Source organism: Saccopteryx leptura, chromosome 1 (genome assembly GCF_036850995.1).
Source record: "Saccopteryx leptura isolate mSacLep1 chromosome 1, mSacLep1_pri_phased_curated, whole genome shotgun sequence".
NCBI classification, from domain to species: domain Eukaryota; kingdom Metazoa; phylum Chordata; class Mammalia; order Chiroptera; family Emballonuridae; genus Saccopteryx; species Saccopteryx leptura.
Genome location: NC_089503.1, coordinates 178,595,557 through 178,609,671, shown reverse-complemented (window position 1 = coordinate 178,609,671; position 14,115 = coordinate 178,595,557). Strand labels below are relative to the sequence as shown.

General features: G+C 45.5%; 1 protein-coding gene across 1 annotated transcript in view; it reads left to right on the top strand.

The window, feature by feature from the left end:
- KIF26B (kinesin family member 26B) overlaps nucleotides 1–14,115 on the top strand; it is a 467,067-nt gene that overhangs the window by 415,872 nt on the left and 37,080 nt on the right. Inside the window, exon 10 of the mRNA XM_066381702.1 lies at nucleotides 5,857–6,016. Coding sequence (XP_066237799.1) covers nucleotides 5,857–6,016 — 160 coding nt within the window. The remainder of the gene's footprint in view (nucleotides 1–5,856; nucleotides 6,017–14,115) is intronic.

Here is a 14,115-nt window from a genome sequence, read left to right as displayed (position 1 = left end):
GACTGAGTGTATGTGCATGTGGGCTTTCATCTGTTCACAAGTCTGATCAGACTATTTCCTTAATCTCAGTTTTATTTTGACAACCAACCGCTCTTTCTTTATATGTGTTGGAATGGCTTGAATGAGCTCATGCCCTATCCAGGCTGGGTGGTCCACAGGACTCTAGAAATCCATCTTTTGGGTGGTGGATGTGGGACAAGAGATCTAGGGAAAACCATGCCTTCTAAGGGAGGTGTGGCCAAGCCTCTGCTGTCCATCATAGCAAATCCCCATACGCTAAGGACAGCCACACGGGGGCTTGCTACAAAGCTCTCATCTCCCCTTTGGTCAATAATAAAATAACAGTTTTATATTTTTAGATTTTTGTAACATAACTTTTAAATTCTTTGGCCGGGAAACAGTATTCCAGGCAGTGTAGCCTGGGACTGCTGCAGTAATCTCGCGTGGTCCTCGGTCACCTCCATCTGAGCAGCTGTTCCAGCCCTCCTGAAACCTCATGCCCCCACTGTACCACTCGTAGCAGACAACCAGCTTCCTGTCTAAGGAGAAGAAAAAGTTTATCTGGCATGTCGCCTCAGCCGTTCTCCTCTTAGCCTCAAAACCTCCTTGTCCCTGTGCCTCGGTTTCCCTATCCCCTCCTGGACGCCTGCTACTTCCTGGCTCCTTGATTCCTTGTCCTGTCCCCTGATCCTGGGACCTCGTCCTTTGGGACTCTGTCATTTGTCTTTTCACACTTTTATTTTTGATCTCACCTGCCACCAAGGTCAGGGCTGCCTCCTTTTGGAAAGAAAGAGGAAGGGACAGTGACATCAACAATAAAGTAACCTTGTGTATACCTCGCTTTCCCCCTTGAGCTATCTCTTCCATAAAAGCCTTTCAGATCATCCCCACTGTGCGAGCCATCTCCTCTAGGTCCCCAGGCTGGGGGACTGACACCATTGCCGTGTTCAACCTTGGACTTCCATCATTTGTGAGCTTGTCTAACTCTCATTAGCCTACAAGTTTCCTGAGGACAGAGTACCTTGTCCATCTATGGATCCTCCTGAGGCTTGCTTGCATGCCTGACACACCAGTGCTTGGTCGTTATGTTAAATCAAATGGGCTATGTGCTGTATTTTAACAACAAATGCGTTTCTCTGCCATCCGGTTGAGCTATGTTTTAGAAGGAACCTCCAGTCGCCTTTCATACAGGCAGATGATGTAAGCTCAGAGACATACTTTTCTACAAACAGCTAGGAGTTGGTCAGTTAACTGAGAAAATTAGTTAAAAAAGGGAAATCCTATTAAACAATACATGCATGTCATGAACATGTTATTTCAGCTGATAACATACAAATGTACATTTAGTCAGTCTTCTGATACAGGGCTGTGGCTTTCTCTTTGAGATGATTTTTCAAATTAAGGTTCTGACTTTCATAAAGCACATGTATATTAATAATCTGGTTTTTGCTTTAATTTTCTTCTGTGATTCAGGATCTTAAAATATATTTGGGTAGCAACTGGGTACAGACTTTTTCTAGATTCTTAAAATGTTTTCCACTTTATAATTTCTCATTCATATCTATTTTAGCATCTTAAAAACAACAACAGCTCATTTTTATCACATCTTTCCAAAGCATTGGATTTGATTTTGAAACATTAACTATCTTTACACAATCATATTATTGGTTTACATCATATTCTATTTCATTTTTAATCTATAATACCACGTAAAAGGGGCATAGTTGGACTTAGGAAGAAACCCCGCTGACCTTTATAGCTCATTGTGGGATAGCAAACGTGTATAGACTCACTAAAGGACAACCAGTGCTGGCCACCAGCATTTGGCATGCCGTGGTCACCCTGGAGAGCATTGGTAACCTGGCCAGATGATGAGGCAGTGGTCCCCAAACCTTGCCGTGCATGAGAATCACCCAACAAGCTTTTTGGTGACTCCCAATGCTCATGTCACACTCCAGATCAATCAGATTACAAAGCGTGGAAGTGGGACAGACATCTGTATTATTTTGAAAGATTCCAAGGTGATTGTGATGTGCAGCAAAGTTTGGGAGCCACTAAGACAAATGATAGTGAGTTGAAAGAGGGACATGCTTTCTAGAAGGCTCTGGGCTTTCATCTTATATTCAGCCTTAATTTTCTGTGACAATTTATTTAACATCTGTGAGCCTCACCTTCCTCATCTGTAAAATGGAGCCGAGTCTTGCACGGGGGATCACTGTAAGAACTAAGTGATCTCAGGAGCAGTTAGCATTTCCTGGTACCTCCCAGGTACTCAGTGAGCACCTTGGATAGTGACTCAGAAATGAGGTAAAATTAGTATGTTGCTTCCTGTGGGGAGCGTAAAGTGTGTGTCATTTGGTTTGGCCAAAGTCTAGACTTAAAATATCCATATAGGAATATAAGTAAAAGATTAGTCAAAGCAGACTGAGCTACATCCCTTTAACCCTGCAGCTGTGATGTCAAAAATCCCAAAAGTCTGTAAGGGACCTGCTTCTTAACTGCTATTAATTATCACCTATTTTGTTCATCCATCACAGAACTGCTGTCTCTCCAGCCACCTAGAGAAACGTAAACTCTTGATAATAGGAAATGGCCTTGCTCACTCACCTTGCGCCCTCCCAGATTAAATGCCATGCAAGAAATTCAGAATTTAGTGACAGCCGAAACTCCAGTGGGTATAGAGCAGAGTTGATTTTCCATTGTCTAAATGAGACTCTCATTTTGAGTCATGCAGGTATAATTATAGGTATTTTATAATATTGTTCTTCAGCTCAGTTTAAACTGTGCCTTTGTTCTCTGCATTGTTTTATTACGCATACATTATGCATTTTATTCCATGACATCAAATGGTCTGAGCGTCCAAATTGGTCTGTCTTTGCCCTTTAATCTGCTGTACACGTGGACTTCCCCTTGTCTATATAATTAGGTTGCGAAACAGACAATATCTTTTTTTTTTTGTATTTTTCTGAAGTGAGAAGCAGAGAGACAGAAAGACAGACTCCTGCACGCGCCTGACTGGGATCCACCCAGCATGCCCACCAGGGGGCAATGCTCTGCCCATCTGGTGCGTTGCTCTGTTGCAACTGGAGCCATTCTAGTGCCCCAGGCAGAGGCCATGGAGCCATCTTCATCACCTGGGCCAACTTTGCTCTAGTGGAGCCTTTGCTGTGGGAGGGAAAGAGAGAGAGAGAGAGAAAGGAGAGGGGGAAGGGTGGAGAAGCAGATGGACGCTTCTCCTGTGTGCCCTGCCAGGAATCAAACCTGGGACTTCCACACGCCGGGCCGACGTTCCACTGCTGAGCCAACCGGCCAGGGCCAAACAGATGATATCTTGCTTTAGAAATAACTATTTCCCTAGCACACTGCCTTGATCTGATCTTGCATGAGACAAAATGGGATAAAGGAGAAGTAATATTATATATTCCCTTTTAAGTTTTTTTTTGTTTGTTTTTTACTGGGGATAGTGGAAGGTAAACAAGATATCACGTCCTTCATGAGGACAGTTCTTTGCCATAGATGCACCAAGGTCACTGGAGAGCATGGGTGGAAATGCTGAGCTTGCCATAAACGTTCACCACCTTTTCTTTTCTCAGTATCAGAGGTGGACATCAGCATGGGGTGGGGTGGGGTGGGGAAGACAAGGTTAGTGTTAGGACGTGGTCCCCAGGTGTGTTCATCCTACAGTGTGAGCCCCTCACACTCCCAAATCAACACTGTCCTTTGGCTCTACCTGCAAACAGGTGGTACCCAGACATTGCTTGCATGGCCCAGCACGTCCACCAGGACCCAGACACCACATCCCACCCCACCCCCACATCAGCTCTTTCAGCCAACCCCTTTCCACCTTGCCCCAGATGACCCAGCATCCACAGCAGCTCTAGAAAGCTTCGATTGCTACCTCCTCTGTGTTCCTTCTGTGCAGAATAAGGGTAGTCAGCAGCAGTGGGGAGCAGTGGGAGGTAGGCGCCCTAGAAAGGTGGGATCAAGAGGCCTGAGGAGCGGGAGTCTGCTGTGCCTGGGGAGTGATGGGGGCAGGAAGGTGATCCAGGGTGCTGTGCTGAGGGCCACACTTATCTGGGAGGGCAGGGCCTGGGGCAGAAAGGCAGCCTTGAAGCCCCTGCCATCTCAGAAACCTGCTGAGGTCACGTGGTGCAGGATGGAGTGCACAGGTCCTGAAGGTGTGAGGCCTAGCTGACAGCTAGCTCATGGGTGAGATCCTTTCCTTTTTTAAACAGGTTCAATGAAATTTGCATGAGATTCAATAATCTTCACATATTTAAAGTATATACTTTGATCAGTTTTGTTATATGTGTATACCCAGAAACCATCACCACAATGAAGGTAATGATCATACCCATCACCCCAAAAGTCCCTTAGGACCTTAGAAATCCCTCTTTCCAGCTCCCCTCCTTTCTCCCTCCTCCTCCCCTCCCCCTCCTCCCCTCCCCCTTCTCCCCTCCCCCTTCTCCCATCCCCTCTCCTTATTACCCCCCTCCCCTTGCTCTTCCCTTCCCCTTCCCTCCACCCTCTTCTCCCCTCCCCCTCCCCTTCCTCTCCCCTTTCCTTCCCCTCTCCCTTCCCCTCTTCCTTCCCCTTTCCCTTCCCATCTCCAGTCTTCCCAACCCTTAGAATGACCATCATTCCTATACATTAACTTGCATGTCCCAGAACCTTATACAAATGGAATCAGTCATACAGTCTGTACACTTTTGTGTGGTTTCTTTCACTTAGCATAATTGTTTTTGAGATTTGATCATTTTGTTGTGTGTATCAGTAGTTTATTTCTTTATATTTCTGAGTAATAGTCCATTTTCTAGGTGAGTATCCCACCATTTGCCTATTCGTTCTCCTGCTGGTGAACATTTGTGGTGTTTCTGGTTTAGTTGGTTCATGTAAGAAGATCTGCCTGCAACCCTATCTCTTCTTTGAGGCCTAACTGAAGGACTCATGAGCTAGTTTCTTAACTTTTCTAAACTTCTATTTTCTCATCTACAAAAAGATGTGACGTGAGTAGTGAGCTTACGGGTTTACCGTGAGGATCTCATGGGACCGATGTTTGTGCAGCACCTGGTGCATGGCAGATACTCAGCAAACACCTGGGTCTTTTCCTATCTCTGCACCTGGCTGTTGCTTCTCCCTGAACTTACCTGGGGTCATCAACCTGGTCCCTGAACATTAGGTCAGGGTCTCTACGATGAGCAGCCAAAGCAGATGATCACTCATGGGGTGTTTAGGCTTTAACTTGATCAATTTCAGAATTCCACTCCCCAGAGGACATGTAGGGACATACCTTGTTCTCCTTTTATTAGGTACTTAACTTCTCTGGAATCTCATCCAACTCAACCTACAGAAATTATCCATTTATTGATAGGGTAGAAGGTCAGGGACATGTGCTAGACAGAATTTAACCTTTTGAGTAGTGAGTTTTTTTCGTGCTCACTGACAAAAAAACTGGGAGTGAGGTTTTTTTTTCCAAAAAATGAAATTAGTTTCAGTTACAGTTTTATTAACTTAAAATCATGTTTGTTTGATGATCAATCTATGGAAACAAGAAGAACATACAGTTGCCTTTTTTTAATGTTGCCTTACACATTTTTAAAATAAATCGATCATACTCTGGATGGTCAGGAGGCACGAGGACATACATGAATGTTTGTACTACTCAAAGGGTTAAGAGAGCCATGATGTCTGTAACCCCAGCGTGATTTTGTTGGGATTTCCGACTAGATCATGAACTTCAACCTTTTTCGTTTCCTTTTCTTTATTTCCTTCAGATTTTCCAAGTGGCTCCATGAAGAACAGATGAGTGTTTGCCAGAATGTAACCCCCTCTCTCTTGTCTTCTCTCCCGTGCCAGTGTCCGGGGGCCGCAGCCGTCTGCACCTCATTGACCTCGGCAGTTGTGTGAAAGCCCTCAGCAAAAATCGGGAAGGAGGCTCAGGGCTGTGCCTCTCACTGTCTGCTCTGGGCAACGTCATCCTGGCTCTTGTCAATGGCAGCAAACACATCCCGTACAAGTAAGTGACTCTTCTACTCGAAGAATGGGAGGGTAGGTGTGGTGCCAGGGCGGGGTGTGGGACTCCAGGCCCAGTGACATCTGGGGAGAGGTGTGATATAGATGGGCGGCCTGGACCATGTTGTTTGTTCAGTGCTGGAAACCACCTTCACTAACAGTCATGTAATGCACGATCTTCCAAATCCAAAGGCTATGGAAATACTGAAATCTACCCTAGTCCTAACTTTAGTCTGCTCATATCAGAGGAAGTATGAAGTGATCTCAGTTGAGGTCTCCAGTCACAACTGCCGCTGGTGGATTATTGTACCCCTTGTACAGATGTATCTGTTTCCTTGTGGTGAGAGCGAGGGGCAGAAGACTGGCTTACCCACCCCTTAGGGCTAGGGCTGCCGATTTAACCAATAAAACGACAGGATACCAAGTTAAATTTAAATTTCAGGTAAACAACAAATAATATTTAGTATAGATATGCCCCTCAATATTGCATGAGGCATATGGGAAATCTGTTTTATCTAAAAATCCTACTTAGGAGAGCTTATAAAGCTTAGGGAATTACCACCTGCCATCTAGTGCAAATGTTTTTTCCACTTTTAAGATTCTTTTCCTCTTCATGAACCTTCAGTCATTGTAAATGGAGAGTTACAGCTATACAGCTTGTCTACATACACCACAGGAATCAAGACTCAGAATGATATGGGAAAGTTTTTTATTAAAATTTGGCACACTGAAACCAATAACTAATAAGAATAATCCTGTTAAGCCTTTCCTCATTGATTTAAATGGAAACTACACCTGCCTTATGGAGTCACCATTAGGGTTAAGCAAATATGCATGGAATCATTTTTCTTTTGTTTGTAAAATCCTAAAAATATGATTTACTGTTGTGTGGAGGAAAGAGGTAAGTCAGACAGTTTGTTCTACAATACCTAAGATGTGGGATGAGTCCCTGAGTTCTCTTTCTCCCCTGCCGTAAGTTGGTGCCAACACTCTGATTTTATCCTCCACCAGGAGGGTTGTGCTGGACTTGACGTCAGGTGCTTAAGTGGCAATTATAATCCTATCTGTTTCAGTCCTCGAAATATGGAATCCTGGTTGGATAAACCTAGAAATGGTTTTCCCAGCCCTTTTCTGAGAAAAAATAATTTAAGTGGAAGGTTTATAAAGTTTTACCCAATATTATTTCTGCAGTTGAATAAACCCAACTTGTAATTACTAGAAAAGAGAGAGAGAGAGAGAGAGAGAGAGAGAGAGAGAGAGAGAGAATAGAAGAAAGGAAGAAGGGGAAGGGAAGAGGTCTGGGTTAGTACTGTCACAGCAGAAACCTTAGAGAGTAAAAGGTTAGGGACCCAGGTTGGGTTTCCTGTTCATAGAAATGGGAACATGTCTATTAATGTGGTAACTTAAGAGAATGATGTAGAGAAAACTCAAAATACCACCCTATTGAGGTCACTGATTAAGTATGTATTTTACTTGTCGATCTCTCACATTGTTTCTGTAGAGTGACATGCTTTTATGATTTCAATAAATATTTGTGGAACTGATGCTGGGAATGAGGGATGAGGCTAAGCATACGAAATTACTTTTGCTTTAGAGAAAGTAACTTCGTTAGAGTTGGGTTTTATTATAAGCATATAGGGAAATATTAAGAATTGTTTGTATTACTTGTTCTAGGTCTTTTGTAAAATTAAATGTATGTAATATCAGCTAGCCATAACGGGCAGGCACTCGCCCCTTGGGGGCACTGACAAGTGGTGAGACCTCCACCCACCGGTTCTCTGCAGATGTCTGTCTGCCTCCGTTCAGGGAGTTCCTTCCCTTCCTTGCATTCTGGCTCTGGGGATTAATGCTTAAAGTGTTTTTATGTCTGAAGTAGGTGCAGACTTTTTTTTTTTTTTTTTTGTATTTCTCTGAAGCTGGAAACGGGAAGAGACAGTCAGATAGACTCCTGCATGCGACCGACCAGGATCCACCTGGCACTCCCACCAGGGGGCAAAGCTCTGCCCCTCCAGGGCGTCGCTCCGCCACAACCAGAGCCACTCCAGCGCTTGGGGCAGAGGCCAAGAAGCCATCCCCAGCGCCCGGGCCATCTCTGCTCCAATGGAGCCTTGGCTGCGGGAGGGGAAGAGAGAGACAGAGAGGAAGGAGGGGGGGGTGGAGAAGCAAATGGGCGCCTCTCCCATGTGCCCTGGCCGGGAATCGAGGAATCGAACCCGGGTCCCCCACACGCCAGGCCAACACTCCACCGCTGAGCCAACCGGCCAGGGCCGTAGGTGTAGACTTAACACAAATGCAATGTCTGAGCAAGACCCAGTCATAGAGTTATCTCCAACCATCAGGACCGTTCTGGAGATCTTACAGGACCGTCCCTTGCTGGAATAGTGGCTCAGATTCTAGGCCACAGTTGTGTATTCAATATGTGTCATGTGCAAAGCAATTAGTCAACTAGAAACTCTCCTCTTTCGAGGTACAGGGAGCCAAGGCAAAGAGATACTCAAGTCACCCAGCCCATCAGTGGTGGGATCAAACTGTACCACTTTCCACAGCCTCAGAGACCTTGGTATCTGAGCCCCAGGTGCCAATCCACTCTGGCCTTGGCAGGCTTTGTAATATATTGGCTGCCTCTGCTCTGCACAGCATGGGGTGGAGGGGGGCTGACTCTTCAGTACAGCAGGGTGGCCCAGATTTCTTTTATCAATTCATTCGAATTCTAAAGCCGCATTATGTAGCATTTTACTAGCATACTAAATATCATTCACATGGCAAAACCTTGTCTTTGCAAGAAGTTCCTTGGAGGGGAGTTTCCTGCTCTTGTAGTTTCCTGTTACTCCCACTCCCTCACAGGAGAGAAACAGAAAACCAAACTCTACATTGGATACCCGCCCTCACCCTCCAGGACACGCCCAAAACCCACCACCTCTGCATTTGTCACCCTAGAGCAGTGGTTCTCAAAGTGTGTGCCAGGGTGCACTGGTGCGCCCTAGAAGATTTCCAGGTGCTCCCTATGGTATTCTAGAGAAATATGTACCTGTTGAGGACCAATAAACCAACAGGGTTTTTGGAGTTTAGATTTTTGGGGGACAGAGGTGTGGGGAATTGGCTGTAAGCTGACAGTCTGCCCAACCTCACTTGCCTGATTAGGTTGCAAAAGGCTGTTAAGCTGTGGTGCTGGATTGTTTACACTACCCCCCATGTTCCCCAGAAAGAATGGAGGCAAGTTTCTTCTATCCTTTGTTTGGTGTCAAGTTAAGATGATATGTATGGTGGGAGTTTTCTGCACTCAACACAATTAAGGGTAAAAGAGAGGAATTCTTCAATGTATTGATGAGAAAATGAGAGTTTGCCTTTCAAATATACGCCCAAACATTGAAGAAATTGCTAGGACACATCAGGCTCATGTTTCTCATAAACACAAGAATGAAAAAACTTAACACATTCACGCTGGGACCTGCCAAATTTACTACATCTTACTAAGAATATATCTATATATATAAAAAGATAACTTTTTTGTCGTTTTTTATTTTTTAACCCTTCTTTTTTGTGAATTTTAAAAAGCATAACTCAAAAAATGTAACATAAAAATGTTTTTTAGTGTCAATAAATTTAATTTTGTCATATTTATTTTGTTTAATTACCATAAAAGCACACTTGGACTTTATAATTTTTTCTTTAATATTTGACTTAACTATTATAGCATATTTCTCAGAAATTTGTATAGTGTGCCTACAATTATTTGTAGGATTTTAAATGTGCCCTAACTTCAAAAAGTTTGAGAACCACTGGGATAAGGAGTTAGCCAAATGAAGAGCCAGAGGGGAGGAGGAGGAGTCCACACACAAGGAATAGAATGTATGAAGGCTCAGAGGTAAGAGGGAGCAATACTGGTGCCTTAGAGCTTTGCTACTGAAAGTGTGGTCAGTCACTGGGGAGTCTGTTAGAAACACATCATCAAGGGCCCCCGCTCAGACCTACTGAACCCAAATCTGCATTTTAACAAGACCCCCAGCAATTCATTTACACACTGAAGTTTGCAGGGCCCTGGCTTCTTTTTTTCTTTTTTTTTTCTGAAGTGAGAAGCAAGGAGGCAGAGAGACAGACTCCTGCATGCGCCTGACCGGGATCCACCCGGCATGCCCACCAGGGGGCGATGCTCTGCCCATCTGGGGTGTTGCTTCATTGCAACCAGAGCCATTCTAATGCCTGAGGTGGAGGCCATGGAGCCATCCTCAGTGCCCAGGCCAACTTTGCTCAATGGAGCCTTGGCTACGGTAGGGGAGGAGAGAGACAGAGAGGAAGGAGAGGGGGAGGGGTGGAGAAGCAGATGGGCACTTCTCCTGTGTGCTCTGGCCGGGAATTGAACCCAAGACTTCCACACGCCAGGCCGATGCTCTACCACTGAGCCAACCAGCCAGGGCCATGTCCTACAAATGATATTGCCATTGTATGTGACTGATGCAGGCGTGTTTGGGTTCCCAGCCTCAGCCATTGCACCTCACAGGTTCTCTGGCCAATCCAAGCACCGTAAATCAATCTCAAATGGCAGACCCTTCAGAAAAGAATGCGGGAAGGGAGCTGGGAGACCACCAAGGGCTCCAACGCCCTAGTCAGTCCTGCACTGACAGGCTGCACAAAGAACTCTCAAATTCTGGGGAAACACTGCTCTGGGGAACTCTGCTGTAGTCCTTAGCATTTTGGACAACACACTTGTGAATTTCTCTCCATTGCTCATTATAGCCACTTGTTGTTCCTCATCACTTCTTGGCCACCAAGGTAACAGGAGTCTTCCCATTTGGTAGATAAGGGAAAATAGACAGAGGCATTAAAATGGACTCCCATCCCAAAGACCAGAGTTGTAAACACATACACTGATCCCAGTGGGGCCACCACAGGGATCTGTCAGTGTGAACTTGGCTTTGGCTAAAGTGCTACTATGTTCCAGCTGATCTGGGGGACTATAGTCTTCAGATACTTGGAAGTTTTCAGCACCACCCAGTTCTCCCAAAATAGACTCTTTGGTCCCTTTGGGAGGCTGTCTTGTGAGAGGGACAAATTCTTAGCAAGTATATCCTTCCCATAACTATACTTGAAACCCTGTGACATTTACCTTTATTTATAACTGTTACTCCATTTGGAGAAATAATTACTTGAATAGGTCAAACCATCTATCTGCTTATTTGCTAACAAGATGTTTGTACTCTGTTTCTAAATGACAGGTATTTTAAAATGTCTGGCTTCCCTTTAACAAGAGGTCATGGACAATCATTGTGACCCTCTCATGTTGTGTGTGTCTGAGGCGTTCTGTCCAAGGCCACCTGGAATGTGGCTGTGCATGACAGTCCCCTGGCACTAGTGAGGCTTGATGTCTCTCTTTTATGGTTTGGGCTGTGGTTGAGCCCCAGACCTGATCATCCTTTGTTGGAGGCAGTCACTGACGTCATGGTGGCCCCCTTCTCTCTGGTCAGTCTCCTGGGAGACACAGGGGGAGCCTGAGCAGTCTGTTACCACAGGCTTCAGACTGAAGCACATCTGACTGTGGGTTGGGGGGTCCCTTCCAGAAGCCGCTGGTCCACAGAACTGATGCGGACACTGGTCCTCCAGGTCTGGAGCAGGAGCACGTTTCCTCCCTGAGCTCCGGTGAGGAGTCAGGAACTGGGGTCGTCTGAGAATGGAGCAGCATCAGAACACAGTCATTCCTTCAAACCAGTGAGCAGCCTAGGAGCGCAAAATCAACTCAGTGACTTGTGGAGAAAGGACATTTTAAACAGAGGCACTTTTAAAAAATTTAACATCTTCTCATCTCTGAGTGTGTGCAGTGTCAGAACCCACCGGCAGTACCCACGGCAGCAGGTCTGAGATTCAGAAGGCCGCTACAGAGCGTGCGTCTCTGACAACGCAGGCTCTCCTCGTCCGAGCTCGGAGAGGCAGTTTCTCCCAGGAGCTGCTTAGATACTGGGGTTTTTCTCTACGGTCTCAGAACTGGAAAGCTACTCAAGGTCTGGGATGCGAGAGAGAGGAGCTAGTGTTTGATATTAGGTACAATGTTCAATTCTGGCAGGAGCTAGTGGTTGATATTAGGTACAATGTTCTGGCGGCTCACATGGGAGATGACAGGCTAGTTCCTCTGGACTTGAATGTGTTATTTATGCTTAACATAGAATTAAATAGACATTTTCCAGGAATAATACAAAGGAATATCAATGCTCCAGATTTACTTAATTCAGTGTGTAATAGCACAGAGCTTGGTGTAAGACAGTGTGTGTGTACATGTGTGTTTGTGTGCATGTGCGTGTCTGATAGAGACACACACATGGACATAGGTGTATTTAGCTACCTCTAAATGCACATTAATGCTGTATTATCTCCCCCGGATTTACAGGGAGAACATCCATTTAGAACTATTTGCACAAACTCCGGATCCCACTTTATAGCGTTCCCTGTTTAGAAATAAAATAACCGAAGTCTTAGGTTGCCAAGCAACCACAGCAATGATAATTCTTAGTATTGCTGCTTCAAAAATACTCATCTTTCTACATTTTAATGACTGTGAGGATGCAGAGAAAAGTGAGTTCAGAAAATCATCAGGACACAGAAATCTGTTGTGAGAGGTTTCAGCATCTTCCTTCCTTTTTATCCTTCCTTCCTACCTCAATTTGCTTCCCTGGCTGGCAGTATCTTCATATTTAATGTGGAAGCTCCAGACACTGGGATTATTAAGAGTTGGGGCAGTACATGAACTCCTAGTCAATGAAGTCTGCCGGGTTTATTACTGAACCATGCAGATCACTCGCGAGAAGTGAGGCCGTCCGGGAGCCAGTGGGCCACAAGCGTGGGTCCTTCCACCACTGGTTTGATGTGCAAATTCTGGACATCATCTTTTTTGTCCCTAAGAGCCACCTTCTGCCCCTCAGAGAGCCTCATGGAGTGGGGAACACATTGTCAGACTTCCAACTTGCTTGTCATTGCTTAGCAGCAAAACCAGGTGCATACATTGTTCTTTGTCCCCAATGGGTAGGGGCTTGGATAATGGGCTATTGGTTTGAGGAGTGGGTTGAAGTCAGGAGACATCTTCACTTCTCTTTGGATTGTCAGGAGGTTCTCTTCTTTTATATTCAGTTTCTGAGATTACTAATCCAACTGTCTTCTCACTAAATTCTGAAGCAATTGGCAGATAAATACAAGCATCTGATCAGGAATGGAAACCCCCATCTGCTTAATCCTAGCAGAGTAGAAGGAGGTCCCTTCTTGTCCCTTCACAAACATAGACCCTGGGGCTCAGGAAGGGGCAGAGTATGACAACAGAGAAGCCATTTACCCAGAGAGCCGTGTGGCTCAAAGGAGGAATGTGTGTCACCCACAGGGAGACCGATGACACGGGGCCAGCCATGTCAGGGTCACGGTACTAGCCTCGCCAGCCACACCCCCAGCTCCCATGGGAAGACGTGAACAAAAGGACAGAAGGAGGAGTGGGAACTTTTTCTCATTTTTTCCAAGAGGAGAGAGATTCCTGATTATATAGACTTGCTGGGTCTTAGGGAGAAGGTGGAACATCATTCCCAGAACTTTTCTCTAGGTTTCCATGTACCTGGTAACTTACACGGTGCACGAATGGCCCCAGATACAGGCTCTTCCATGACCGGAATGTAGTGGTAACAGCTCCCAGCTACTGCTCTCTCACTGAGAAGCGGGAGCTGTTCTAAGGTCTTTTTGGGTATTTCATTTCAGATGTAGCCGCAGGACTTAAATAAGTGTCATCGGCTGTACATGAAGCTGCAGATCCACGGGGTGGGGCGTCTGTGGCCAGGTGGACATTCAGGGTCTGTCTCTGGGCCTCACCTTTTCTCTGACAGCTCAGCCAGCTGAGTGCTTGTGAAATAGGAAAGATGAAGGAGGAAGAGGAACCTCCCTTTCAGAACCTCGGCCACTTATACCAGCACTGAATCAGAAATACCAAACGAGAATGTTAAAATGAATGGGGCTCTCCTTCTCAGAACCTGAGTGCAGGGCCTGGAGTCGCAGGTTAGAAAGCAGGACTTGGGTCCCCCTCATTCAGTGGTTCTCAGGGACACCCAGCAGGTAGAATCTCATATCTGGGTACCACTAGTG